The 25,596-nt window shown below is 49.1% G+C and overlaps 9 protein-coding genes across 15 annotated transcripts; 3 read left to right on the forward strand and 6 right to left on the reverse strand.

Annotated features, from left to right (window-relative positions):
• Positions 1-62: 62 nt before the first annotated feature.
• LOC9650803 (glutamyl-tRNA(Gln) amidotransferase subunit A, chloroplastic/mitochondrial) lies at positions 63-2,512 on the reverse strand. 2 transcript variants are annotated; one of them, XM_024673709.1, is made up of 11 exons: positions 1,842-2,512; positions 1,478-1,789; positions 1,245-1,424; positions 1,103-1,197; positions 974-1,049; positions 839-916; positions 693-786; positions 581-630; positions 409-522; positions 257-352; positions 63-179 (listed from the first exon to the last, which is right to left on the reverse strand). In XM_024673709.1, exons 1-10 carry the CDS (start codon positions 2,496-2,498, stop codon positions 299-301), a joined length of 1,710 nt encoding a protein of 569 aa, XP_024529477.1. In that variant the 5' UTR covers positions 2,499-2,512; the 3' UTR covers positions 63-179; positions 257-298. The 2 variants fall into 2 exon arrangements, with proteins under 2 accessions (XP_024529477.1, XP_024529476.1); XM_024673708.1 differs by lacking the exon at positions 63-179 and having other exon boundaries at positions 198-352; positions 1,842-2,454.
• LOC9651647 (plastidial lipoyltransferase 2) lies at positions 2,509-3,675 on the forward strand. Its single transcript, XM_002968647.2, has 5 exons — positions 2,509-2,617; positions 2,668-2,760; positions 2,814-3,084; positions 3,149-3,299; positions 3,355-3,675. The coding sequence occupies exons 1-5, from the start codon at positions 2,562-2,564 to the stop codon at positions 3,648-3,650; spliced, it is 867 nt and encodes a 288-aa protein (XP_002968693.2). The 5' UTR covers positions 2,509-2,561; the 3' UTR covers positions 3,651-3,675.
• Positions 3,676-11,365: 7,690 nt separating this feature from the next.
• On the reverse strand, positions 11,366-12,493 carry LOC9650805 (endochitinase). Its single transcript, XM_002968924.2, has 3 exons — positions 12,089-12,493; positions 11,875-12,016; positions 11,366-11,827 (listed from the first exon to the last, which is right to left on the reverse strand). Exons 1-3 carry the CDS (start codon positions 12,459-12,461, stop codon positions 11,455-11,457), a joined length of 888 nt encoding a protein of 295 aa, XP_002968970.1. The 5' UTR covers positions 12,462-12,493; the 3' UTR covers positions 11,366-11,454.
• Positions 12,494-12,781: 288 nt separating this feature from the next.
• Positions 12,782-14,923, reverse strand: LOC9651650. Its single transcript, XM_024673808.1, has 10 exons — positions 14,766-14,923; positions 14,579-14,703; positions 14,443-14,509; positions 14,202-14,391; positions 14,022-14,154; positions 13,876-13,962; positions 13,717-13,830; positions 13,501-13,655; positions 13,182-13,424; positions 12,782-13,109 (listed from the first exon to the last, which is right to left on the reverse strand). The coding sequence occupies exons 1-10, from the start codon at positions 14,915-14,917 to the stop codon at positions 12,828-12,830; spliced, it is 1,548 nt and encodes a 515-aa protein (XP_024529576.1). The 5' UTR covers positions 14,918-14,923; the 3' UTR covers positions 12,782-12,827.
• Positions 14,924-15,823: 900 nt separating this feature from the next.
• On the forward strand, positions 15,824-17,419 carry LOC112345991 (pentatricopeptide repeat-containing protein At4g02750-like). Its single transcript, XM_024673892.1, has 2 exons — positions 15,824-16,566; positions 16,720-17,419. The coding sequence occupies exons 1-2, from the start codon at positions 15,824-15,826 to the stop codon at positions 17,417-17,419; spliced, it is 1,443 nt and encodes a 480-aa protein (XP_024529660.1).
• On the forward strand, positions 17,234-19,833 carry LOC9651651 (laccase-11). Of its 3 annotated transcripts, XM_024673807.1 has the most exons (8): positions 17,234-17,439; positions 17,491-17,526; positions 17,572-17,791; positions 17,848-17,999; positions 18,081-18,328; positions 18,382-19,491; positions 19,543-19,681; positions 19,734-19,833. In XM_024673807.1, the coding sequence occupies exons 3-7, from the start codon at positions 17,693-17,695 to the stop codon at positions 19,671-19,673; spliced, it is 1,740 nt and encodes a 579-aa protein (XP_024529575.1). In that variant the 5' UTR covers positions 17,234-17,439; positions 17,491-17,526; positions 17,572-17,692; the 3' UTR covers positions 19,674-19,681; positions 19,734-19,833. The 3 variants fall into 3 exon arrangements, with proteins under 3 accessions (XP_024529575.1, XP_024529574.1, XP_002968695.1); XM_024673806.1 differs by lacking the exon at positions 19,734-19,833 and having other exon boundaries at positions 19,543-19,683; XM_002968649.2 differs by lacking the exon at positions 19,734-19,833 and having other exon boundaries at positions 17,589-17,791; positions 19,543-19,683.
• On the reverse strand, positions 19,687-21,622 carry LOC9650806 (auxin transporter protein 1). Of its 3 annotated transcripts, none has more exons than XM_024673811.1 (8): positions 21,420-21,622; positions 21,177-21,290; positions 21,010-21,122; positions 20,767-20,950; positions 20,611-20,708; positions 20,333-20,558; positions 20,015-20,275; positions 19,687-19,965 (listed from the first exon to the last, which is right to left on the reverse strand). In XM_024673811.1, exons 1-8 carry the CDS (start codon positions 21,513-21,515, stop codon positions 19,786-19,788), a joined length of 1,272 nt encoding a protein of 423 aa, XP_024529579.1. In that variant the 5' UTR covers positions 21,516-21,622; the 3' UTR covers positions 19,687-19,785. The 3 variants fall into 3 exon arrangements, with proteins under 3 accessions (XP_024529579.1, XP_024529577.1, XP_024529578.1); XM_024673809.1 differs by having other exon boundaries at positions 21,177-21,362; positions 21,420-21,621; XM_024673810.1 differs by having other exon boundaries at positions 20,351-20,558; positions 21,177-21,362; positions 21,420-21,619.
• Positions 21,623-23,534: 1,912 nt separating this feature from the next.
• Positions 23,535-24,439, reverse strand: LOC9651652 (chaperonin-like RBCX protein 1, chloroplastic). The gene is made up of 6 exons (XM_024673818.1): positions 24,261-24,439; positions 24,069-24,163; positions 23,879-23,996; positions 23,807-23,823; positions 23,693-23,755; positions 23,535-23,637 (listed from the first exon to the last, which is right to left on the reverse strand). The coding sequence occupies exons 1-6, from the start codon at positions 24,409-24,411 to the stop codon at positions 23,572-23,574; spliced, it is 510 nt and encodes a 169-aa protein (XP_024529586.1). The 5' UTR covers positions 24,412-24,439; the 3' UTR covers positions 23,535-23,571.
• LOC9651653 (probable dolichyl-diphosphooligosaccharide--protein glycosyltransferase subunit 3B) lies at positions 24,430-25,585 on the reverse strand. Of its 2 annotated transcripts, XM_024673816.1 has the most exons (2): positions 24,715-25,585; positions 24,430-24,606 (listed from the first exon to the last, which is right to left on the reverse strand). In XM_024673816.1, exons 1-2 carry the CDS (start codon positions 25,555-25,557, stop codon positions 24,541-24,543), a joined length of 909 nt encoding a protein of 302 aa, XP_024529584.1. In that variant the 5' UTR covers positions 25,558-25,585; the 3' UTR covers positions 24,430-24,540. The 2 variants fall into 2 exon arrangements, with proteins under 2 accessions (XP_024529584.1, XP_002968974.1); XM_002968928.2 differs by having other exon boundaries at positions 24,430-25,585.
• Positions 25,586-25,596: the final 11 nt, after the last annotated feature.

A 25,596-nucleotide genomic window follows, 5' to 3' on the forward strand; every position in this document is an offset into this window, starting at 1 on the left:
AAAAAATACCTGTTTTTCGATGCCGCCGGCTGACTTTCTTGCTCTTTGTGCCACAGACCCCAAGCATAAACACTGACAAATATGATTCGTGCTCCACCAGCACGTAGCAAAATTATGCATACTCCCACTCGGAGGGCTTCTATAGCAGCCCTATAGTATAGATGTTGATCTTTCGTAGCCTGGAAGCACCAAAGACGTTAAAACCAAGCAAGCTACAGCATCGATATTTTAAGCAAGAGCGGAACTTTCAACTCACACTGTCACCTATGTCTGTTCAGCGCTGCGTTAGCTAACACAATCACCATGTCGGAACGGTCTGCTCAAAAATGTGTCCTACCCGCAGCAACTCCTCCTACAGATATGTTTATGTGACATGCATATGTAATATCATTGTCATGTAGCACTGACCTCCTCGAACGCGTTGCCAATCAGTTGCAATCCCACTGGAAGCTTAGAGCCCTCGTCCTCGATCAGACCGCAGGGCAACGACAATGCAGGTAGGCCAGCCATGTTCACATTAACCTGTGCACAGAAAGAATTTAAAACTCAAAAGTCATGGAACTGCAGGACGTAGCATCACCGTCATAAGATCTCCCAGATACATCGACAAGGGGTCCAGTACTTTCTCTCCTGCCATGCCAAGACAATGAGATGACAAAAGACCAACACCAAAACCCCAGCAAGTGTCTAACCGATTTTGAAAGCTGGGCTAGGAGCCACGGGTGATAAAAGTATGTGACCATCCTCCAAAGCTTTCTTGAAGTCTTGTTGAATCAAAGTTCGCACCTGGCATAACAATTGACAATGAATAAAAAAGGGCAGGATCTACGATACTTACCTGTTGTGCGCGTTTATAAAATGCATCATAATAGCCAGCTGACAACGCATAGGTTCCCATCAAAATGCGTCTTTTCACCTGATGAAATCCGGAAAACAGTCAGGAAAAGTTTTCATAGTAACAAGTCTAACTTGCCTCTGCCCCAAATCCTTGTCCACGAGAAGCACCATACATTGCATTAAGCTCGTCTGCAACAACTCGAGGGCCATATCTACAAGACAAATATCGTTAACCAGGAGATTAAATAACTTGTAAATTTGGTACCTTATACCGTCATAACGTGATAGATTGGATGATGCTTCTGAAGCTGCCAGTACGTAATATGCAGGTAAACCAAGGGAGAAGGTAGGCAAAGAAACCTGGCAGTAATACACAGAGATTAGCCGCAGGACACATAGCTCGTTACCTCTTGAACCACAGCACCAAGCTTCTCAAGATGAACAACAGCGTTTTTCACCACTTGAGCTACCGCGGGCTCGACGCCTTCACCTATTGTCTCTTTTATGATCCCAAACTTCATCCCCGCCAAAGGGTTTCCCGGAAGTTCTTTGGCTGGCACTAATGCTTTCAAGTAGTTCGGAACTACCTGCACAACTGTAAACCCGTTAGTTCCAACAGGAATCACAGCACAAGACTCACCTTGGAGCTGGAAGTAGCATCAGCCGGATCGTGACCTGCTATAGCATTCAGAAGTAACGAAACATCGTCAACTGAGGTGCCAAGGCATCCAACCACGTCGAGCGAGGAAGCATAGGCCATCAAACCGAAGCGAGAAACCCGACCATAAGTTGGTTTTAATCCAACAACCCCGCAAAAAGACGCTGGCTGCCTTATGCTACCTCCAGTATCACTTCCCAGAGCGCAAGCACACTGTCCCGCCGCCACCGCGGCTGCTGATCCTCCTGACGATCCTCCAGGAACGCGAGACAAGTCCCAAGGATTGGAAGTTACCTGTGAATGAGAACATAAGAAAACTTGTTGCAAACTATGACGAACAACTTACTTGGTAAGCCGAGCTTTCGGTGGAGCTCCCCATGCCAAACTCGTCGAGGTTCGTCTTTCCTATGAGCACTGCCCCGGATTCTTTGAGCCTTTTCACTGCCGTGGCATCGTATGGAGGCCTGTATCCATCCAAAATCCGGGAGCCTCCAGTAGAAGGCATGCCTTGCGTGCACAGATTATCCTTGATTGCGATGGGAATACCTGCAAGAGGCCCAGGATCATCGCCTCTGGCTAGCCTGCCGTCAATCTCCGCCGCCTCATCCAATGCGCTGCTGGAAATATGGAGGAAGCTCTTCACATCCGGCTCCTTCTCCCGCAATCGATCCAGATACTCCGTGACGATCTCCACGGCGCTGATCTCCTTCTTTCGCAGCTGCGTTTGGAGCCTAGAGATTTGCGATGCTGCCGGCTTGGATCTTGGAATGGCCGGCGATGCCAATATCGACGCGCTTGCCGTGGCCATGGCTGCTCTAAATCGGCAAGAGGATGGAGACAAATCACCTGCATTCCTGAAGAATCTGGCGCTGCGGGCATCGCCATAGCCGTGAGCTTGCGCCTGGCCATAGCCATGGGCATGCGCTTGGGCGCCCAACGAAGACGCCATTGTGATATGCCCCCCGCGGGCATTAGCTAGGGTTTTTATTTTGCTAGGCCACATTTTTGTTTGATCCAGCTGCCGCTGGAATTTCCAAGAGGCGAGGCGGCAATCGATCCATCGGCGATGGAGGCCAGCGCTCTTTCGCCAGCAATCTTGCCGCTTCCGATCGTCAAGGCGAGGTAAGGATCAAGCCTTGATTATCACACAAGATTACCTCTCTTTCTTGCAGCAACAGTGTTAGCTATGCCTCGATCAAAACCAAGCCTGGAGTTCTTGCGCAATCCGCGGAAGAACGTTCACCGCTTATGAAGGAACGCCGGAGGTGAAGTGATTTTTTTAAAGGGAAGCTCTTTTGTGAAATTCCTTTCATTTTAGGTGCCAGTGCTATGATCTTTATGACCAGCTCGTCCCTTACACAGATGCTTGGAGGTGGCAGAAAAGCATCGTGGCCGATTATGCGAAAGCTCTCAGCCAAGATCAAGGCAGCCCAGCGCTCGACACCGTGATCTTGCTCCAACACACTCCCGTCTACACAATGGGGACTGGGAGCTCTTCCAAGTTCCTCAACTTTGCCACGGACGATCCTCCTCACGAGCTTCACGTTACTGAGAGAGGTGGAGAGGTAACTTACCATGGACCAGGCCAGGTACGAGCGATCGTCCTTCGAAAAGAGCTCGTCGAAGATAAACCCTCTTCTTTCTCCTTTGCAGCTTGTCATGTACCCCATTCTAAACTTGAGGAACTACAAGCTCGATCTCCACTGGTACCTCCGAGCTCTGGAAGAAGTGGTCATACGGGCGCTCTGGTCGGCGTACTCTCTCAGAGCTTCTCGCGTCGATGGCTTCACAGGCGTCTGGATTGGTATAACGCAACCTTTCTCCAAGTTTTCATTCTTTTCCTTTACGTCTTCCACCAGGAGAGGAGAAACTCGCGGCGATCGGAGTCCGTGTCTCAAAGTGGATCACCTTCCACGGCCTGGCGCTCAACGTCACCACCGACCTCTCCCCCTTCAGCAAGATCGTTCCTTGCGGCATTCGCGACAAAGCCGTGGGGAGCGTCGCCAAGCTCGTCGATCCAGCGTCGTCCAACACAGCGATGCTCAACCACGTCCACAGGCATTTGCTCCAGGCATTCTCCGACGTCTTCAACACAGAGCTGGTCCACCCAAGACAACAGCAATTACTATACAAACACGATTATCATTCACTATAATTAATCACACCATTGTCACAAGCTATACATTATTGTCAAGTTCTCGGGATCGAGCTAGCTTAGTTCCATGGCTCCTGGTTGTAGCAATCCACATGTGGTCCAGTGTCAACCCCCAGGAGAACTCCGAGACGCTTGTAAAACCCAACTCGAACTTTGCCATGGGCATTAGGACCCTGCCCACATTCTTCGCGTCCATTGATGATATTAGTGACTGTTCCATAACACCCAGTAGTTCTCCCGGCACTAATATCGACTTTTCTTGGCTTCCACACGCCGAGGATCACATCGTGGCAAGAGGGCGTGTTGCCTTGCGGGGTCATCCAGAACCAGAGAGCGGTCTTGAATGCCACCTCGGGATCTTTAGCGACCATCTCTGGGTGTTTGATTCCATCGAAACCAAGAGCACGTCCACAGGCTCCATAGTTGAAGTTCCTGTAGATCACAAGCATTGGATCACATGGTTTATGATATATTGTTATACCATTTAAGCTGCAATGGTCCTCGGCCATGGTAGCTCTTGCCGGAAGCGCAACGCCAGGCTGCCGATTTCTTGCAATACCGGCTTTTATCTTGTGATTCCACCAAGCAGAATGGACCAGAGAGCAGCCCTCCTAGCAACCCACCTGGATCGCACACAAAGAAACTCAAGTTACGTAAAGGTGGCGGGCTATGAACGTGAAAAGTTGGTCGCTCACCTGATCCGGCTGTTTGAGCCGACGTCTGGGCAAAGAAGGCGGCAATCTCCATCTTACGCTGCTCCGGGGAACCCGTGCACCCAAATGCCGGGAAGGCCTTGGCGGCGGCCATGAAGGATGCGTGCGTATAGAAGGAGGATCCCGCGCAGCCGATGCCAGCCTTCTTCTTGTCCAGCAGCTGGTCGAACAGGTCGCTCGGGATGAGGGCTCCAATGTCGATGAGCGGTGGCAATAGAGAGGTGGTGTTGTGACTGTGAGCATCTTGAGCTCTTCCTCCTCGTTTTCCACTGCAATTGCAATGGTTTGCTGCAACCAAAGAACTTAGAACAAGAAGCAGAGAGAAGATCAAAGCGAGAGAGAGTTTTGCAAATGCCATTGTTGGCTATCTTTTGCTAGTGTGGAGTGGGAGATGGAAGTGTGGGTTTGTGAGGGATCTTGTGTGGGTTTATATAGAGAGCGCATGATCTGTGCGTGATCGAGTCAGCACTAGAGCAAAGAGGGGCTCTGTCCAGGTCGCGACAGACAGTAAGGTATGGTTTTCTTCGTGTCACATTGTGTGGAGAGGATGTTGACCACCACAACGAAGTGCCAAGATTAGAGAGACTGAAGGAGTGCATCCAATTTACTATTTCTACATTGTGCTATGAAAACTTGTGAGTGACCAGCCAAACTTTAACATCAGCTGGAGTGCAGTGTGATCCAGCCACCCTAGTTTCTGGAAAAGTTTTTAGTTTATTTGATACTTGATAGTCTAAAATATGCCCTTCTTGGGATACAATGTTCATATTTGGAATAGACTTCCATAAACAGGAATTAAAACATGTAATATATATAAAATATATGACACAGAAAACCGGCCTTCTCCAATCGCGAATACCAATATTGACAATTCTCATCACGGCATGTACTGGACAATCCATGCAGGCGATGGCATTCCAGCGGATGGATCTTGAAGGGGCTTGGGATGGATCTTCACCAGCTAACGTTTTTCTGCCACCAGCGGGAAGTGTGGGATCATCGCGGCCGATAGCAGGCGGTGTATGATCGTGCTGCTGCGAATGCCTGGCTCCTGGATCTGGCGAAAGCAATCCACGGAAGAGTAATCGCCGACGACCACATAGATCGAACCACCGTGGGCATTGCGTGGTAAGATGCCAAAGCTTTGAGGATTCCGTGGCCAGCGATTCCCACCGTGAATGTCCGCTAGGCTGCTTAAGATTGCCATACAACGAGCAGCATTTATGAATTGGATGGTTCCATTGAAGAAGACTGACGACCGTGGCCGGACTTAAGGCAACTGGTAATCGCTTCTCTCTATATATCCAATCAGGATCAATTCATATACATTGTGTCTAACTTGTTCAAAACGAGCTCCAAATTCTCGACCTCCGCAGCAGCATGATCTATGAATTCCCCCACCCGGACATCGTACAGAGCACGGAGCCTCCGTGGATTTTCCAGCACTTGGTAGAGCAGCACACCTCCAATCCTCGCCCTCTTGAAAGTTGAAAGGATTCGACTTGATCCTCTCCCCTCCATACTCGAGCCCAGAACGCAGGTGTTCCATCCTCGCCTCCACCACCTTCCTCAAAGCGTTCCTTGCAGCAGCACTGGAATCCATAGCCAGGGGAACAATGCTCGGAGAAAAAGAACTTAATAGCTTCCAACTTAGGTGTCTCTGGTCCATGAGCAATCCAATCACTCTGCCAATGAGCTCTTCATCCCCAAACCAGAACACATTCTCCACGAAATCCCTGGCCATGGGAATCACACTGCAATGGCGGACGCTTGCCACCCTATTGTACTCATCCTGAGCAAGCTCTTCCGCGGAATCAAAGTGCTCTTTCGCAGAATCAAAGTTCGCAGTGGGATAAATATCGTAAATTAGTGAGCCTTGACGAGGAGCATTCCCATGCAAGTGAGAAGCACACAGCCCAGCAAGCAAGGCTGTCACTGCCCCCCGCTCTTTCATGCCTAGCAAACTGGCTGCGCTCCTCATCAGTGTCAATGTCCTCACCAGTCTAAATTTATTCTTCCTCTCCTCCCAGACTAAAGACTTTGCTGTATTCGTCGACAATTTTCGCCATGAAACCAGAAACGGCAGTACTAGCACTAGACTGTAGTTGCATTTGTAATACACTTTGAGTTCCTCTTCCACGTCCACCAGCAGCTGATTCTCCACCTTGCTTGCGAGCTGCACGGCAATGTCTAGCGAGCCATACGCCGCAAGCTTGGAGATCAGCTTCACAACACTGGCCAGGAACCGTCTGTAAACATCGAAAATGGTTGCACGCCCCATGTGCCTCGATGAAAGTTTTAGCTTGAGTTTCTCCGCTTCCAAATCCGTTGATGTTAGCTTGTCCACTCGAGCTTCCACGGTCTTGCGGTACTCATGGCTGCAATGCACTGCCAGTGCAACGCACTCAAGCGGGGCCTCGGAGACGATCTCCAAAGCCTCGGCCTTGCACGCTGGAGTGTCGACTAACAGCTTCTCTAAAAGTTTGGCAGGACATTTCTTGACATATTGCATGAGCTTTCTGGCCAGCTCCATCGCTCCATGCTCACACCCCGCGGACTTGAGGTTGCCCAGCAAATTCTCAATTCCCTGATCAAACATGGAGTAAGACTGTAGGTTCCCGAGGCACAAGTCCAAAACCTTGCCTATGGCCGGCTTCCACTTCTCTAGTGCCACCTCGAGTCTTCCCTTGCATCCTCAGCAGTGGCAGCGTCTTTCAAGAGCCCAGCCACAATTGTGCTGTGGACGGGACTCGAGCAACTCGAGAGAATCGCATCACAGCGTTTACTCTTGGGCCAGGCCACCAGCACTGCGACGTGATAGTACTCTGTTCCACCTTTGTTCCCCAGGTACCCTTGCTTGTCAAAGTTTTCCTCGTCATGTAACTTGTCAAATGGCTCTAGACTGTTACCACCAACGAATCTCAGTACGTCGTTGATCGGCTATCTTCTAAATTTCAGGAAGTGATTCTTGGATCATCATTACCAACATCATCATCATCAACTTTATCATGATCCTGTACAAGCTTGGTGAGCATGCAGAGATGGAGGTCCCGGAAATCACACCCCCGGAGAAGAGCAGCCACCATGCGATCGTCTCCCTTGAGCCCAGCAAAGCGCAAGCTCTTGCTCAAGTACTTGTGGCAGACCGGGATCACCATCTTTGCTCTAACACCCTCGCTGCAGCTTGCCCATTCTTGCATCAAAGACTGAACGCGGGGCAGTGACGATATGAAGAACGCACGCCCAAGAACCTGGTGTTCTTTCTCACCAAGATAAACACCAAGCACAATCTCGGTCCTCTCGTCACCTCGTCAAGCTTGTGCTTGCAGTCACAGAAAAAGGTGGTGTAGAAGTAGCTACTAGTGGATTGGAAGTTCAAAGCCTTGGAGCAGCCCAAGTGCTGGACTGTGAGAGCTCCACCCCCATGGCCCATTTGGGTGGGGAGCTGGATGACCATGGTCGCAAACATCCCATCTTCCTTTTCCGTGTCCCTTGAAATGCCCACCTTACATCTTGTAGAGTTTCACGCCAAGCTCCACGGCTCTGGCGTCCACTCCCATGTTCGAGAGAGCGGCGGACGCTACGTCGTGGACGGTCTTAAACTCTGGATTGTCGGGGAAGGAGATCTTGGAGGAGTTGCCAGACGCGGACGCTGGTGTCGAAACGAGTCCGCTTGCCAATGCGAAAAGGTGCCGGCTGTGAGACATGCTTGAGCTTAGCAAGATCCTCGGGTGAGAGTGGGAGCTGGATGGCGCCACCGGTGATGCCCTCTACTGCCACAGTCCGTGGAATAGGATAACGCTGCACATCGATCTCACCTCCAACAGCAAAAGTGTTTGCCGATACGCCATGCCAAAGCACTTTGAGAAGCTCCTGCGTCATTAAACCTATCCTCTGCGAGAGATCAAGAAGTCTAGAGGTCATGACACAAATATTTGCAATCGGTAACCAGAAAGTCGTCACCAACAATCTAGACAATAGAGGGACCTGGGATTGGGGAGCGTCTAACGCCCAGATCCATGCCCAGCTGGTCACCCAGCGCATAACATTGCTGGCGGAGCAAAAGCATGTGAAACGTGATGTACAGACAGCAATGAACAGGAAAATCCACCTTTTGTCGAAACCTCTTACCTAGGTTGCGCTTCTTGATGTAAAGTCTCCTTGTAGTGCCGAATTTAATCTGAAACTAACCTTGCATCACTCAAGGCTCCACACCGGATCCCAGGGCCGCAGAGCAGGAGAAGGCGACTCCGGACAAGCCACCCCTTGCCCCAAGAAACATCAAACTCATTTTCCATCCTGCATGACCCGCTGGGTGACCAGCATGCCATCATTCCCATCCAGCTTTTCACACTTCTCATAGTATGGTATATGGCCGTGGAAGGAGTCAGCTGGCAAATGAAGCTAACATACGAAAGCAATCCATAACCTGAACATTGCCAAAAACAAAAGAAAGTACTACAGAGGTTAAGCTTCTTCTGATTTCTTAGAAGGTCATAAACTCCGTCCCTTGATCAGGGAATGCGAAGTCTGACAAGAAGCTGAACAACCATTTCAAGGAGCTCCTTGTAGAAAAGTGAGTGCATTGATCATTTTATTGTCGAACATTGTTTTTTTGTGGTGTTTCAGGCAGCAAAACGAGCTAGCCACAACCTGTGCATCTATCACACATTTACAACAGTGAGAGATACAGGAGGATTCTGTTCGCTCAAGCTTGAGAACTGGCACTATGGAGAATACCTGGTGAGAATACTGTTTGTACGTGCTCCTCCCCTCATTGAGCTAGTCCTGTTCCCCAGTCAGGGCATTTGGAGTGGTTCGTCATGTTTAGTGTAGCTATTGATCAAGGTTTCTTGTCATTTCTTTCTCTAGCGTGCTCTTTTCATTGATTTCTTCACCCGAATCCCCAATAGGAGTATTCTATTGTCTAGATTGACTTTCTGGTTACCAATTGCAAGTTTTTAAAATTATTTGTGCCAGAATATCACAAATGTGACTGCAGGGAATGTGCACACATGACCTCTAGACTCCAGGGATCCCTCTTGACTTTTAATCTCTTCCACTCCAGGTCGCAGATGATCTGTGTGGAGTGAAAGTTGGGACTTTTGAGCTATGATCCACGTGTGCATCGATGCTTGTTGGGAATAGTTTGGCTTGAACGTGATTGTATTATAAGTTCTGATTAGAATGCTAAAATTCCATTGGTTATCATTGGACTGTTTTGAGTAGCAAGATGAGCAACAAGAGGCCAGTCAAGGCATGCGAGCTGGAGAAAGCCCTCAATCTATGGGCTGGATCACACTGCAAATAAAATTTTGGCAAGCTAATACTAAAGATACAAAAGTAAACCTCCTTCAGATCATGGTACTTCTTAGTGGTGGTCTCCACACTATGTGACACGAAGAAAAGCATACCTTACTGTCTCTCCTGGAACGAATCCCTCTTTTCTCTAGTGCTGATCGATCACGCACAGATGACGCGTTCTCTATAGATCCCTTAAAAAAACCCAGCACTTCCAACTAGCAAAAGAAAACCAACGATGGCATTTCCAAAAATCTCTCTAGTTTTGATCGTCTCTCCTCTTCATGTTCTAAGTTCGTTGGTTGCAGCAAACTGCCTGCTCATTCTGCTCTCTGCTGCCATGATCCATTGTCAGTTCCATGCTCCTTGCAATTGCGGTGGAAAAGGACGAAAAGGAGGAGGAGGAGCTCCAGGTGATCACAATCACCAATCGGCGCCGCTCACCATGTTGGACAAGAAGAAGGCTGGCATGGATCCTCCTTCTACACGCACGCATCCTTCATGGCCGCTGCCAAGGCCTTCCCTGCACCGGCATTTGGGTGCACGTTCCCCCGAACAGCGCAAGACAGATCGCCGCCCTATTTGCCCAGAAATCGGCTCAAACAGGTGAGACCAACTTTTCACTTTCATAGCCCGCCACCTTTACTTGAGTTTCTTTGTGTGTGATCCAGGTGGGCTGCTAGGAGGGCTGCAGTCTGCTTGGTGGAACAGGATAAAAGTCGGTATTGCAAGGAATCGGCAGCCTTGCGTTGCGCTCCCACCATGGCCAAGGACCATTGCTGCTTACATGGTATAGAAATATATTGTAACCCATGTGATCTAATGCTTGCGATCTACAGGAGCTTCAACTATGGAGCCTGTGGACATGCTCTTGGTTTTGATGAAATAAAAAAATCCAGAAATGGTCGCACCGCTCTCTGGTTCTGGATGACCCCGCGATGTGATCCTCGGAAGCAAAGTCGATATTAGTGCCGGGAGAACTACTGGGTGTTATGGAACAGTCAATAATACCATCAATGGACGGGAAGAATTTGGGCAGGGTCCTAATGCCCATGGCGTTTTACAAGCGTTCTCGGACTTCTCCTGGGGGTTGACACTGGACCAAATGTGGATTGCTACAACCAGGAGCCTTGGAACTAAGTTAGCTCAATCGCGGGAACTTGACAATAGTGTAACTTTGTGGCAATGGAATGATAATATAGTGCTTGTGCAGAGATTGCTATTGTCTCGGGTGGACTAGCTCTGTGTTGAAGACGTCCGAGAATGCCTGGAGCAAATTCTTGTGGATGTGAGCGAGCATGTCTGTGTTGGGCGACGATGAATCGACGAGCTTGGCGACGGGTCACGAATGCCACAAGGAATGATCTTGCTGAATGGGGAGGGGTCAGTGATGACATTGAGAGCCAAGCTGTGGAAGGTGATCCACTTTGAGCTGGAGAGGACCAGTGGTGGAGGAGAATGTTCTGCACCTCTCCAGTGATCCTTGCAGCACAGAACCCCCAAATGGTTGGTTTCCACAGCTTGGCTTTCAATGTCACCACCGACCTCTCCCCCTTCAGCAAGATGTTTTTTTGCAGCATTCACGACAAGGCCTTGAGGAGCGTCGCCAAGCCCATCAATTCAGCATTGCCCCAACACAAACAACAAAAATTTGCTCCATTCTTGGATGTCTTCAATATAGAGCTAGTCAATAGCAATCACTATACAAACACTATATTATCATTCATTATAATTAATCACACCATTGTCACAAAGTTACATTATTGTCAAGTTCTCGCGATCGAGCTAATTTAGTTCCATGGCTTCTGGTTGTAGCAATCCACATTTGGTCCAGTGTCAACCCCCAGGAGAACTCCGAGACGCTTGTAAAACCCAACTCGAACTTTGCCATGGGCATTAGGACCCTGCCCACATTCTTCGCGTCCATTGATGATATTAGTGACTGTTCCATAACACCCAGTAGTTCTCCCGGCACTAATATCGACTTTGCTTGGCTTCCACACGCCGAGGATCACATCGTGGCAAGAGGGCGCGTTGCCTTGCGGGGTCATCCAGAACCAGAGAGCGGTCTTGAACGCCACCTCGGGATCTTTTGCGACTATCTCGGGGTTTTTTATTCCATCGAAGCCAACAGCACGTCCACAGGCTCCATAGTTGAAGTTCCTATAGATCACAAGTGAGAATCATATGGTTTACAATATATTCTATACCATTTGAGCTGCAATGGTCCTCGGCCATGGTAGCTCTTGCCAGGAGCGCAAGGCCAGGCTTCCGATTGCTGGCAATATCGGTTTTTATCATGTGATTCCACCATGCAGTATCCAGAAGAGAGCAACCCTCCTGGAAGCCCACCTAAGTCACACACAAAGAAACTCTAGTTATGAAAAGGTGGCGGGCTATGAAAGTGGAAAGTCGGTCTCTCACCTCCGGCGGTTTGAGCCGACGTCTGGGCAAAGAAGGCGGCGATCTCCGTCTTGCGCTGCTCCGGGGAACCCGTGCACCCAAATGCCGGGAAGGCCTTGGCGGCGGCCATGAAGGATGCGTGCGTGTAGAAGGAGGATCCCGCGCAGCCCATGACAGCCTTCTTGTTGTCCAGCAGCTGGTCGAACAGGTCGCTCGAGACGAGGGCTCCAATGTCGATGGTGGGCGGCGATGGAGAGGTGGTGTTGTGACTGTGGCCGCCTTGAGCTCTTCCTCCTCGTTTTCCACCGCAATCGCAATGGTTTGCTGCAACCAAAGAACTTAGAACAAGAAGCAGAGAGGAGATCAAAGCGAGAGAGAGTTTTGCAAATGCCATTGTTGGCTATCTTTTGCTAGTGTGGAGTGGGAGATGGAAGTGTGGGTTTGTGAGGGATCTTGTGTGGGGTTTATATAGAGAGCGCGTGATCTGTGCGTGATCGAGTCAGCACTAGAGAAATGAGGGGCTCTTTCCAGATCGATCCAACCGCGTCGCGACAGGATTTGAGAGACAGTAAGTTATGCGTTTCTTCGTGTCGCTTAGTGCGGAGAGGATGTTGACTGCCACTAAGAAATGTCATGATGACTCTGACCAGCATTCTAACATAGATTTGTTGAATAAATTTAATTTACTACTGTCTTAAGGTCAAAGTGCTAATATTAAGTATTGGACTAAATATTTTTTCATAAAAAGGTTCACAATATATTAATTATTAATATTTATCAATTTTGATGCACTTCTAGCGGTGAAACCTTCTTGCTCTCCAAACTTGATCGCTTGTCTCAAAACCTCATCTCTTTTCGCTGCGTTGTTAGCATCACCACTCTGCTCCAAGAGTTCTTCCACACAGTCCCGGTATTGCTGTTCGTTTAGTTTGGCTAGGCACACAGTGAGGCCGAATAGATCAGCGAGCTTCACAGTCGTTTCGCCAATCTTTGCGTCGGAACGAGAGCTCGTAGCACAGAGGAGAACATTACGCGGCCACTCCTGTAAAAAAGTGGTGAGAAGATAAACTTCTGTAAGGATAGATAGACCAGAAAAAAACGAAATGGGAAGTACCTGCAAATGCTCGTCCAGAGCTGCCTTGAGCAGCACAAAGCTCTCCTCGACTGACCGGAGAAACAAATCCTCTACCACTAAAACAAACCGGATGTGGCTGTTCTTCCTCATCTCTTCCAGTATAGTTGCAAGCTGTTTAAACTCGCTGCTTGGAAGTAGCACCACCCGAAAGCGTGCATCCTCGGATAGCTTGCTCAAAGTAGCTTTCACGAGCCACGATTTTCCAGAGCCGGAGGGACCATGCTGCACGAAAAAAAATCATTCGTTTCTAATTAGTTTTCTCCCGACACTATCTTCAATCAAAGGGCCGTGAGCTTACCACAAATACATGACGAGCAGAGCCCTGTGAAACATGCCGGTATATATTTTCACGCAAGGCTGCTTGCTGCCTGGACCATACTGTCAGATGCGGTTCACTTAGAGGCTTAAGGTATCGAAAGTCCGGCACGAGCTTTCCTCCCCGCAACTTTAGAACTGCATCAACACGGACAGAGTTTCAGATTGCGCAGGCAACTTATCAGCCGGTCTTTAGAACCTTGAGACAGTGCAACGCGACCAAAACCATTCTCAGCGTGGTAATCCTTCAGCAGATGAACAGCTTCCGACCAGTTCCATAAACCGCTGATCTTCTTTTGCCACTGTTGCCGTTCTGTTTCAAAGTTTGAGAGTCATATAAGCAAAGACATGGTCACACCTGAAATGACAAAATCGCTCTCTGTTTTGATGGTTTTCTCCTCAGACGGCGAAACCAAAATCTTGTCCTCCACGGACGCTTCCTTTTCTACGTCAGACAGCGGGTCGATGAACTAGAACACGGCCAAGATGTGATATGCTTTTTACCTTCGTCTGTGACCAGGAAACCAACAATATTATTCGTCTTCTTCTCGTCTACCTTTGGAACAGTGCGGGAATCAAGGCTGGAGGATGCAGCATTGCGCCATTGAGGCTTAGTTTCCGACACGAGCTCTGCCACCTAGAAACTAAGACGCTTAAGAAACAAGTAGAAGAAAGAAAACTTACCCAGCTTATCATCGTGGATTCATTGAGGCTAAGCCGCTGTAAGCTTTCGAGATCTGCGGTTGCTGCTGCTTCGAGTGATGCCGGGATTCGTCCTCCATAAGTGCTGCTGGAATCACCACTGCTTGCAGCTGCTTCAGCAAAAGGATTCCCATCCGCCTTTAGAATCCCTTCGAGAAGAAAATCCTGCCAGCTGCAAGATTTCTATATTTCATGAACCTTTCATATCGAAAGTTGGACTTACCTCGAGTGCTTGCCGGTTGCCATGAGGCGGAAGAACTCTCCATAGGCTTCCAGAATTTTTATATCATCTATCACAGGAGGACAAAGAACAAATCTTATAGACCAGAAGCACAAAGACACAAGAAAAAACAAAGTACCGTCTCTCCTGCGAAGAACCAGCAGCAGCTTAAGAAATGCCTGGGCTGGGGGGCTTCTAAAAACCTCCTGATAAACCAGCAAAGCTGCTACATCCTTGAGCAATCCATCGGCGACTCTCTCAATCCTATTTTTCTTACAGGAAACCATATCTTAGAAGAAGAGGAAGAAGAGAGACGCTTTTCTTACTGGATTCGAGGATCAGTGGTGAAGCCCAGAGAAGCCGAGACAATGTAGCTGCGATTCCTGGAGCTCCGACCGCCAAAATGGTGCCTGGGAGTGGTAAATCGAACAGATGGCGTCCGCAGCGTTATGGGGCTACTCGCAGCTAGCAACGCCATCACCGATTTCTAGGGCTCCAAATTTTGAAAATAAAGTCCAAGATACATTCTTGTGTAGAATATGCTTCTCATACGTTCGATAGATTTGTGTTACTAAAAGTCTTAAGTTTTTCGCATGCCAAGAAAATTATTTACAAAAGTATGCACATATTTATATCGTTTTCTCCGCCACCTTTTCGCCTCGCTTGACCGCTTTAACGAAAATATCTTCATGAATGCCTCCACTGCTCGATTTCTTGACCTCCTTCCACTGGCTATCCATATAGTAGTAGTAATTGTAGAGGGAACTTGGGAAATTTTGCGCCATCAGGGCATAAATCTCCTTTAGCGTCGTCGACCACGTCTCCTTCGTGAAACTCTCGCGAAAATCGCGTGGGGAGTTTAGAACTTTCGGCCCTTGGCATGCGTAAACCAGCCTTAGCGGCCGATCCTTCCTGTTCTTGGTCGCCACCATGATCTTGCTCTCGTCGCCCGCGTCTAAGTTCACTCCCCAGTAAATCCCCTGATAAGCAACCACGCGAACTCGGTATAAAACACACAAGGAGTGGAGAACTTACCTCGGTTGGACTGACAGTTAGACCATGATCGTAGAACGTTGTCTCGGACATTGCCAGCCCAAAACGCTTGCAAAACTCCTCCATCATGGGCTTAAAGGGTTCGTCATTCTTGGCCTCGCGAAACCATCTCCGCCCATTGTCAGCCTGGAGTTTACGTTAGTTCTATGCAATTCCACAAAGAAGTTCATGATCTCAATACCTCAAACACAACCAAATCGCTTCCCTTTGCCACCATCGGAACCATCGCACAGATAATATTTAGGTCACAGTGATATTCTAAAGGATATAAATACTCGTATGGGAAAATGTTGTTAATTCTAATTAGTTTTAGTGATAAGCATAATTAATAATGACAAGCCTTTTAGACAGGAACCAATGCATCGAGCTCATTAGATCCTCTACCACGCTTCCCGCGGCAAATGCCGCTTCATCGCTCGCCAGGCACCGTCTCCAAGCCGGAGAAGATTCCTTCCTTTGCAATGTGCTGCTCGAGGCGTACGGAAAGTGTGGCAGCCCCGGCGATGCCAGGAGAATCTTCGACGGCATCAAGCGCAAGAACGTCTTCTCGTGGGTGCTGCTCCTGCAGGCATATGCCCGGAATGGGCATCTGGAGGATGCGAAGCGCGTCTTTGATGCGATGCCCGAGCGGAATCTCGTCTCATGGAACTGTATGCTGGTGACACTTGTGCAGAACGGGAATCTTGACCAGGCCCGGCGGGTTCTTGATGGCATGAAAGAGCGCAACCTGGTATCTTTCACCACGATGCTCATGGCGTATGCCCAAGCAGGGCATATTGAGCAGGCCAGGCGCGTCTTCTCTAAGATGCCCGACTGGGATCTCATTGCGTGTACGACGATGATATGGGCGTACGGAGAGGAAAGGGAATCTTTCCAGGCAAAGCGCGTGTTTGATTCCATGCCCGAGTGGGATCTCGCGTGCTACTGCGCGATGCTAACAGCATATGCTGAGAGCGGGCATCTGGAATATGCTACGAACCTCTTTCGGCGATTGCCGGAGTTTAACGTCGTAGCAGTGAACTCTCTCTTAGCCGTACTGGCACACAACTTGAAGATTGACGGCGCTAAGCGCGTGTTTGATTCCATGCAAGAGAGAATACTCGTCTCGTGGAACACTATACTCTTGGCATATTCCCAATCCGGGCATCTGGAGGAGGCCAAGCACGCGTTTGATTCCATGCCCGAGCGTGATATGGTATCGTGGAATCTCATTCTAGATGCGTACAGACACTACGGCCTACCGGAGAACGCCCGGGAGATCTTCGACCGTATGTACGAGCGAGACTTGGTGTCGTGGAACACGCTCATGGCGTGCCTGCTCGAGGCGGGGTGTTTGGCGGAGGCGATAGACGTATTCTACGCCATGGACGAGCGGAACGATTGCTCGTTTAACACTCTCCTGGCGGCGTACGTCGGTAGCGGGCGTTTGGCGGAGGGGAGGCGGGCGTTTGGCAGTATGCCCAGCGTGGACATAGTGGCGTGGAATACCCTAATCGCGGGTTATGCCCGGAGCGGCGAGGGGGAGGTCGCCCTGGAGCTCTTCGCGGCGATGGCGATGGAGGAGGCGCCCAATGCGATCTCGTTCGTGCTGGCGCTGCGCGCGTCCAGCCACGGCGGCGATGTCTACCGCGGGTGGGCGCGATTTTGCTCCATGGTGGTGGATTTTGGCATCGATCCGAGCAAGCAGCACTACTGCTGCATGGTGGATCTTCTCGGGAGGGCGGGCTATGGTGGCAATGCGGAGGAGCTGGTGCGCAGCATGCCGTTTGTGCCGGACGCGCTGGACTGGACGTGCGTTCTCTCGTCGTGCAAGGGGCGGAGGGATCGCCGGAGAGGCGCGGTGGCGGTGGAGAATGTTCTTCGCTTGGATCCCAAGAACACGGCTGTCTACGTGCTGGCTTTGAATCACAGCGTACGCGATGGGTGATGGATCGAGGTCGAGAAAAGGTGAGTTTTTTCTTTATCTCTTTCTTTCAACTTTTTCTTTTTTTCTGGCAGCATGGATGATTGCTGGTGGCATGCGAAGCTTTTGAGGTAGATGATGATCCTTGCTCTTCGTTCTTATTGTCTGGCTCGCAGCTCATCACTGTTCTTAGTTGGACAGGAATCTTGGAAAAGCTGTCTAAGACCGCGTTGCCGGCTCCCATCGTTCTCTATATGTTTATAAGCTGGGATTGGTGTTGCTCGCAAAAACACGCAAATGGAGCTTGTGAGGAGCTCTGGAACACGGTTTTTGCTGCTGTGCGTCATTCTTTTCTTCCGACAGGCAGCCGGGAGAACGAGAAAGTTTGAGTTTAATGTGAGTATATCTGGTTATCTTTGGAGAATGACGTTCCAGTCTTTTGTGTATGACAGGTCGCATATATGAGTGTTAACAAGTTATGCAGAGCTACGAGGATTGTTGCTGTCAATGGGCAGTTTCCCGGGCCTTCCATCCGCATCCAACAAGGCGATAAAGTGATAGTTCGAGTTCATAATATGATACGCAGCAACATCACTATTCACTGGTAACATACATTTGTTTTTGTAAACATGAGCTAAGGTTTTCTTTTTTCTTCTTTTCTTTTTTTTGGTGTTCCTGTGCGTAGGCATGGAGTTCAGCAGCGGCTTTCGTGTTGGCAAGACGGGCCTGCATTTATAACTCAGTGTCCCATCCAAGAGAGAAACTCGTTCACGTATCGATTTAGAGTCGATCAAGTCGGGACACTTTTCTGGCACGCTCATGCAGCTTGGCTTAGAGGCACAGTTCATGGTGCGTTTATCATCGAGCCTGTTACCAGAAGACCGCGGCCGTATCCATTTCCCCAGCCATTTAGAGACGAGACCATCATCCTTGGTAAGCAAAGCTCTCTAAAACTTTTGGTTTGATTTTGCGAGTCGCTTCTCCAGGAGATTGGTTTGTCAACGATCTCCTCGAAGAGGAGGAGCGAGCTATAGTTTCTGGCGGAGCACCGGACATGTCCAACGCTTTCATAATCAACGGGAAGCCTGGGCCTCTCTTTAACTGTTCGGCGACTTCTTATTCCAAGTCATTCACTCACGAAGAGAACACGCACAAGATCGGCTTCATACCAGGAGAAGCTTACCTCCTGAGAATCATCAATGCTGCACTGGAACAGGACCTCTTCTTCTCAATCGCAAATCACACCATGACCGTCGTCGAGATCGACGCATCCTACACAAAGCATCTCACAGTCACCGAGTTTCTCATCACCCCGGGGCAAACCGTATCAGTTCTAGTCAAGGCAAGCCAGCACGGTGGAAGTTACTACATGGCAGCCTCGCCTTGGAGATCCGGTGGTGCTCTCTTCCAGCCAACAGCAGCTCTTGGCATCATCGAGTACATTACTCCACACGGGAATTTTTCGCTCATGCCAGTTCTTCATAACCTGCCGAACCCGGACGACAAGGCCTTGGGGCAAAAGTTCCAGAAGCTGCTGCGGAGCTTAAACTCGAAACAGTATCCAGAACAAGTTCCTCAGTTCGCAGATCGACGCCTGTTTCACGTCGTCAGCTTGAACGTAAAGCCTTGCTCTCCAGGCATCAATTGCTCGGGACCAGCAGGACTACGCCTATCAAGCTCCATCAACAACGTTTCTTTCGTCTCACCGAAGACTTCGTCCATTCTAGAAGCTTATTACAACAGGATTCCGGGTGTCTTCACGGCCGATTTTCCTGACAAGCCGCCGGCTCCATACGACTACGTTGGCAAGGCTTTCGATATCTCTGATCTCTTTTCGGAGACTGGAACGAGAGTGAGCGTCATTCCTTACGGTGCCAACGTCCAGCTCGTTCTCCAGACGACCATCAACCTTGCAAACGACAGCCATCCATTTCACCTCCACGGTTTTGACTTCTACATCGTTGGCGAGGGGCACGGCAACTTTGACGGTGCTCGAGACGAGCGCAAGTTCAACCTTGTGGATCCTCCACGCAGGAACACTGCGTTGATTCCAATCAAAGGCTGGATAGCTTTAAGATTCAAGGCTGACAATCCAGGTATGATACTTCCCATTCATTCGGCTTCTAACGTTATGAGTCTGCGACCAGGAACTTGGCTGTTCCATTGCCACCTAGACGGACATCTTACTTGGGGCCTGGAGATGGCATTCATCGTTCTAAACGGTGAAGGCCCCAAGCAAACTTTGCCTTCTCCGCCAAAACATCGACCAAAATGCTAGTTTATGCTGTAAGTTTTCACAGGCACGACTCAATGAGTTTCTGATCGGTGTTCTTATCAGCTCAAGGATCATTGCCGACGATTCTTATATATGCGTACACTATGTCTTCGATTCAGCATTCGTAACATCGGGTAAAAAATCCAAACAGGTGGAATTTCCTTCGTAGATTTCTCACGCCAGCCCAGGCTCCGAATCCAACACCGATTACAAGTATCCAGACAACAACACCGACGTTGATTGCATATATCCATATCCAGCTCGGCAGCCAGAAAGGAGGCCCCTCTTTGGACTCCTGCTCACAAGGTAACATTGAGAGCTTGAACTGCAAATGCTAAACTTGCCTTTCGCGCAGAAGTACTTCTGTGATAAACCATGAAAGCCACGCACGGGACAATGTAGATCGTAAAGCTCGTGAAGAAAGCAGCCGCCACTATATTGATAACGCCAATGAAGGGAATCATCAGCGCGACGAGCCAGACCAGTATCACGACTGGCAATCTCGCGGCGGATTTGAGCAAGTATCGTCCTGGCAACGAGTGTATCCCGCAAAACTTCTCCCACGTAAGATAGATCGGAAGCACCGAGAAGCCAAACTGGACGAACTGCAGCAAAGAGCACTATGGTCAGGCAAGCTTTCCAAGTTTATCTTCTTTCGCAACAAAGTTCTTTCTTCTCGCCTGGTGGATGATCATGAGAACTATGGCTACGTCACGGTACTTGGACTTGTGGAACCTGGTGAGAGCGTATGAGTGCTGGAGCATCTCCTCTCCATACGTCCAGTAAACCGCGATGGCCGAAGGCAAAGTGAGAGTCCATATGTAGAGAACCGCGTAGAGGTAAATCTCCTTAAATTTTTGTGGCTTCTTCATGGCATGGGTGAGCTCGCTAAGATGGTGAAGATAACGAGGTGATGTTATAGTAAAGAGATCCGACTTACATTGTCAATCCATGGCCTCCAAACGCGTATAAGATGTTGGAAGCTCCCAAGAAGTAGTCTAGAGAGGAGTGTGGAGCATTGTGTTTCACAGGGCCATCCTGTTTTGTACATGATCGTGTGAGATTTCTATCGATAAGAAGGTCATAAAATAAATACCTTTCCTTGGAAAATGGAAGCTAAAACCATGTACCAAGCAGTGTAAGTAGTCATTACAATACCAACAGAAGATAATACTCTGTAGTTTTGAGCTCTGGGGATCAAAATACTGGGTATAACGCAAGCTCCGAGCACCACAGTCCATGATCGCTTGTCTAGACGATCATTGAGGATATGGGCAAGGCTGTCCAAAATAAAATGCATAGAAAATTTTAATTTTTTTTTGAAAAAAGGTGATATTACTTGGATGCTCCTATAAGTGTGATAGCACTTTGCAACACCTGGAGGCCAGTGTTAAATATCAAGCCAAGGTACTTCCAAAATGTACCAAGAAGCCCATCTAAAACTTCATACCACTGAGACAAAACCATGTAAGATTATCAAGATTGATTCAATAATGTAGAAGGGACCTGAATTTCATGCTTGTCACTGTACAGAGCTTCTCTTTCAAATCTCTTCCTGTAGTTCATATACAGCCAAGTTGTCATGTAGCAAGCCCATGCCCCAAGGGTTCCATAGAAGAGCTGGAAAAGAATGCCAGAGACTAATCCCAGCTGAGCAAATGAATTGGGGAGCGTGAGAAGAACTTGCCCAACCTTTTAGATTCATGATCAAGACATGAGAAAATCCCAAGGAAGAAAAGAGGCAAAAACCTGGTAAGATGTAGCATTGAACCAAGCATCAATGACAGAGCTCCCATTCAAGATTGTGCTTGCAATTCTAGTGAGCCTCCTGCTGTGCCTCCACATTGGAATTGGAAAGATCTGAAGAGAACAACAGTGGCTTTGCCCTGGAAGAGAATTCTCTCACAAACAAGCGCACTCATATCATTCCTAGTCAATAAAGGCCGCTCAATCTCTCTCTCACAAAAACAAATATTCTGTCTTGATTATAAGGTTTTCGGCAAATCCAATCCCACTGCCTCAAAAAATTTCTTCCATTCAACGTACACTCCTTCCGTGAAGATGGCTATGAGCCGGCCGGGATCTCGCGTTTCCCTGTAACACCTCCTCTCGATCCCATGCTCGATCGTCTCCTCCTCCTGGAAGCAGCTGCGGTACACGCCATAGCTCACAATCTCCTCGCTCTCGACCAGGTAGGCGTTGTTGGGCACCATTGGAGTGATGCTCCACAGGAGAAACGCGAGCAAAACTCTCCCGACTCGCCCATTCCCATCGCGGAATGGATGAACGAGCTCGAATTCCAGGAAGAACGTCACCGCCACCTCGAGAAGCTTGCCAACGTCAAAAGTGTCGTCGCCGCCGCGATCGATCGGGAAGATCTCTTCCAGCCTCGTGTTGGTCGCTCCTATCAGCCGCTGGAGCTTGGCGGAGATCTGATCCGGCTCCACAAACTGGTGGAACGATCCATCTTCCAGGCGCACAAACACGTCCTTCTGCCGGAACTGGCCGGCATCGCTCTCCCACCCCTCGCGATTCTGGAACAAGACCTTGTGGATCCTCTTGATCCCGGAGATCGTGAGAGATGGCGGGTGGGAGCAGCATTCGCTCGCCTCACGCTCCACCATGCCATAGGCGTCGTGCAAGTTGAGGGTGACGATGGTGTCCAGCGATTGATCCACGGCGCCCTGGCCACTCCTGGCTGCGTCAATCACTGCCCCGGTCTGGGGGATGGAGTCGTAGCCCTCGCCATTGATCGTGTTCACCTGGTAGACGAAATCCACAAGCATCTGCTTGCGGCACAGCGCTGCTGCCCTTTCCTGCGCTGCGATCCGCGCGGATTGCCTGTGGGATTCGGCGATCAAGCTCTGGATCCCCCTTACCAGCGACGAGGTGCTGCATCGCTCACTTCTCCTCTGCTCAATCGCCATGAGAAAAACCCTAAATTCTACAAAAAAAAGAGAGGAATATTGTCATGTTAATTTATACGTTTTTAAATTTTATTATCAAACATAAATAAGTGAATGATACTTATAAACAAAACAATGTTATAGTTAAATTATATTCTAATAAAATCTTGCAGCTTAATTAGGAAACAGGATAAGATTTAATAAATCAACCATACTGAATTTAGGTTTTTTCGTCCGTCCCTACTCGTTAGGTTTGGATCCTGGCAAGGTATGTATGATTTGGAATTTTCTTGTAAGGAACCTCTAATCTCTATTCATTAGTGACAATGTACAGAAGTATCAATCACAAAATAAATGTCAAGATGAAGAATTAACGAAGTGCCCGCGATGCAACTCCCTTGACACCAAATTTTGCTATAATAACAATAAAAAAGCTTCACAGCCACGGTATAGATGCAATTCGTGCAAGCGCAAATTCACCAAAGGTGGCAGAATTAGATTTGTACCACCCAAGAAACCAGAGAGGCAAAGGAATCCCAATCGTAGCAACACCACCAAATCCAGAAGCAAAAGTTCAAGATTCAAGCAATCCTCCACCAAGCTTTCATCCAAGAACACTGAAGTTGAGTTGAGCATCTCTGATGAATCTGATGAGGAGACTTATGAAGAATCCCTAGAGGAGGAAGACGATGGAGAGGAGGAAGAGAGCCATATCCAGAATCAAGCCAACAAGAGGACAATCAAGAAAGGGTATGCCTTGAGTTCCAATGAAAAGCATTATCAAGTGGTGAGGAAACCATTGATGGTCACAAGAAAATCTAGTTTTGGAGAACTTTTATGGTATAAGATTGCATTCACCAAGATTAAGAATGCCATTCTAGATGGATACAATGGTATTACTTATTAATTAATTAAAATCTAAGATTTTCTTCAAAAAAAAAAGACCACTCTCAAAAAATACCATTCCTGCTCTCAAGATATTATTCAATTTGATATTATTCAATTCCAGTTGTCTCAGCAAGAAAATCCCTCATTAGTTTGGTGTTACCATTGTCTATTTTCTGTAACATAGAACAAACACAAAATAACAAATAAAAAATAGAGAAATAAACATACCTGCAAAGACATTTCCTTCATGTTTTCCCACTCAAAATCATTATTTGCATATGCTGCTCTCACCTACAACATCACAACAAAATTTTAATAACAACAATCTCAACATTCACTTACCTCAAGAATTCTCAATGCTAATAAACCACTTCCATGAATCAATAAAGAAAAAAAAAAAAAAAAGTCTCTTACCAAGTGCTTTGTGACGGCCAGACTCCCTCATCAATGCCGAGCAAAACTTATCTCCGTCCTTGAGTGGCACCTTGTCCAGGAACTTCATGAGATCATCGTACGCCTCCTTGTTGTAGTCCTGGAACACACAAAGCTTCAGAGCACCCGCAAAGAAATTTTTTCCCAAAGGGACGAAAGCTTTCCAAGGTACCTCTAGCTGCGAAGCAACGATCTTGACAGCAATGTAGGTGAAGAAGTTGTGGAGCGTGTCCGCAGCACGGCCCTCGGGAGTCCGCCCTCCGAATCCTGGCATCCTGCTATTCTCTCGAATCTGAAACTTCCTACAAAGCACTCTCCTACAAAAGAAAAAATCGAAGAGAAACTACGTCACTACCACTCTCACCTGGAACGAACATCTTGTGGCAATTGCAAGCCACACGCGCTCTCCCAGCCTTGCTGATCGCCTTGCTAGTCACGGCCTTTCCAATCCCACGTCCAAAAGCACCACCACTAGCAGCAGCAGCAGCAGCAGCGGCAGCGGCACAAGTAGCCATGGCCAAGAGACACAGATCTTTAGGTGAACCAGAGCTTTCTTAGTGTCGAAGAATCGTTAATAAGTTTCTGAAAGTAGCGAGTGAAGATCCTCTTCCTCCTCGAGAGTTTTCTTCCTCTTGTTCTTCCATCTAGAGCCAGCCCCGCGGGAGATAACCGTGGATCTCATACCCAGTCTTCCAGTGATCCAGCGCCACCACCCATCTCACCGCCAGAAAGCAAACTCCCATCCCGACCAGCAAGATCGCCCTGTGCGTTGTCTTGTTCTTGATCCTCACGAGAACATGAGTGATGAACGCCACCACCAGCCCCACGACCGTGTAGAGAAATCCCACCGCGAACCCCTCGGCCCCCAGCTGCATCCCAGATCCCTGGTAGAACGCGACGATCTTGGAGGGATCGTTCCGGTCGGGCATGAAGAGCGGCATCTTCCGGATGATGTTGTGCATGCCCCCGGCGACGCTGAAGAAGTAGACGAGGAGCGCTCCCACGCACCAGAGCTTGGAGTTGTGGAATGGAGTGTCCTTGCCTTCGATGAGGAGCTTCTTGAGCACGTATGGAGCGGCGACGATGGCCGCGGCGGCGACGAGCAGGAGCTGGTTCCTCGACACCAGCGGCGGCCGATCGATCGCCCCAACCTTGTGCCTGATCTTGCTCTCCACGTACGCGGCCATCCCCTCCGCGGATCTCACCATGTCGTTGAGCTCCATCATGGACTCGGACGCGTTGAGCGGCCCCGAGCCCGGCGCGAGGAAGCGCCCGTGCGGCAGCGCATTCACGCCAAACATCGCGAAGCTGGCCTGCGCGCGCTGGAATTCCAGCGCGCAGAAGAAGATCTTGGACTCGCCGCTGCCGCCCGCGTTGTTCTTGATGTAGGATCTGGCCAGGAGGGAGAATTCGCCACGCAGCTCGTCCAGCTTCAGGCCCGATCGCTCGCGGAGGTGGTGCGCGTCGAAGAAGACGAGCAGCGCGTAGGGCCGATTGGCCGACGCGGCCAAATGCCGGATCCCGGTATCGTCCAGCTCGATAATCCCATCTTTCGAACCTGCCTGGCGCCGCAATAGATCCGAAACGCGATCGTCCTCGCCGGCGGTGATGGCCAGGAAGAACAGCACCAGCGCCAGCGCGGTCGCGCATCCCCGGCCCATCCTCGCTCGAGCTAGGGTTCTTGGCTAACCCCGCGATTA

The sequence above is a fragment of the Selaginella moellendorffii genome, unplaced genomic scaffold (assembly GCF_000143415.4).
Source record: "Selaginella moellendorffii unplaced genomic scaffold, v1.0 SELMOscaffold_11, whole genome shotgun sequence".
NCBI classification, from domain to species: domain Eukaryota; kingdom Viridiplantae; phylum Streptophyta; class Lycopodiopsida; order Selaginellales; family Selaginellaceae; genus Selaginella; species Selaginella moellendorffii.

Coding starts and splice junctions, on each gene's coding strand:
- LOC9650803 (XM_024673709.1), bottom strand. CDS start 2,498: ATGTGGCCTAGCAAAATAAAAACCCTAGCTAATGCCCGCGGGGGGCAT. Junction 1,198..1,244: donor TTGGTGCTGTGGTTCAAGAG/GTAACGAGCTAT, acceptor TATTACTGCCAG/GTTTCTTTGCCTACCTTCTC. Junction 631..692: donor TAGCCCAGCTTTCAAAATCG/GTTAGACACTTG, acceptor TTGGCATGGCAG/GAGAGAAAGTACTGGACCCC.
- LOC9651647 (XM_002968647.2), top strand. CDS start 2,562: ATGGAGGCCAGCGCTCTTTCGCCAGCAATCTTGCCGCTTCCGATCGTC. Junction 2,618..2,667: donor CTTCCGATCGTCAAGGCGAG/GTAAGGATCAAG, acceptor TCTTTCTTGCAG/CAACAGTGTTAGCTATGCCT. Junction 2,761..2,813: donor CTTATGAAGGAACGCCGGAG/GTGAAGTGATTT, acceptor CTTTCATTTTAG/GTGCCAGTGCTATGATCTTT.
- LOC9650805 (XM_002968924.2), bottom strand. CDS start 12,461: ATGGCATTTGCAAAACTCTCTCTCGCTTTGATCTCCTCTCTGCTTCTT. Junction 12,017..12,088: donor GTCGGCTCAAACCGCCGGAG/GTGAGAGACCGA, acceptor TGTGTGACTTAG/GTGGGCTTCCAGGAGGGTTG. Junction 11,828..11,874: donor GGACCATTGCAGCTCAAATG/GTATAGAATATA, acceptor TGTGATCTATAG/GAACTTCAACTATGGAGCCT.
- LOC9651650 (XM_024673808.1), bottom strand. CDS start 14,917: ATGGCGTTGCTAGCTGCGAGTAGCCCCATAACGCTGCGGACGCCATCT. Junction 14,510..14,578: donor GGTTCTTCGCAGGAGAGACG/GTACTTTGTTTT, acceptor CTCCTGTGATAG/ATGATATAAAAATTCTGGAA. Junction 13,831..13,875: donor GAGCGATTTTGTCATTTCAG/GTGTGACCATGT, acceptor ACTTTGAAACAG/AACGGCAACAGTGGCAAAAG.
- LOC112345991 (XM_024673892.1), top strand. CDS start 15,824: ATGACAAGCCTTTTAGACAGGAACCAATGCATCGAGCTCATTAGATCC. Junction 16,567..16,719: donor ATTGACGGCGCTAAGCGCGT/GTTTGATTCCAT, acceptor AGATGCGTACAG/ACACTACGGCCTACCGGAGA.
- LOC9651651 (XM_024673807.1), top strand. CDS start 17,693: ATGGAGCTTGTGAGGAGCTCTGGAACACGGTTTTTGCTGCTGTGCGTC. Junction 18,000..18,080: donor AGCAACATCACTATTCACTG/GTAACATACATT, acceptor TCCTGTGCGTAG/GCATGGAGTTCAGCAGCGGC. Junction 19,492..19,542: donor ATTCAAGGCTGACAATCCAG/GTATGATACTTC, acceptor GTCTGCGACCAG/GAACTTGGCTGTTCCATTGC.
- LOC9650806 (XM_024673809.1), bottom strand. CDS start 21,515: ATGTGGAGGCACAGCAGGAGGCTCACTAGAATTGCAAGCACAATCTTG. Junction 20,951..21,009: donor ACACTTATAGGAGCATCCAA/GTAATATCACCT, acceptor TATTTTGGACAG/CCTTGCCCATATCCTCAATG. Junction 19,966..20,014: donor GAAGTACTTCTGCGCGAAAG/GCAAGTTTAGCA, acceptor CCTTGTGAGCAG/GAGTCCAAAGAGGGGCCTCC.
- LOC9651652 (XM_024673818.1), bottom strand. CDS start 24,411: ATGGCTACTTGTGCCGCTGCCGCTGCTGCTGCTGCTGCTGCTAGTGGT. Junction 24,164..24,260: donor CCACAAGATGTTCGTTCCAG/GTGAGAGTGGTA, acceptor GCAGGATGCCAG/GATTCGGAGGGCGGACTCCC. Junction 23,638..23,692: donor TGAAGGAAATGTCTTTGCAG/GTATGTTTATTT, acceptor TCTATGTTACAG/AAAATAGACAATGGTAACAC.
- LOC9651653 (XM_002968928.2), bottom strand. CDS start 25,557: ATGGGCCGGGGATGCGCGACCGCGCTGGCGCTGGTGCTGTTCTTCCTG.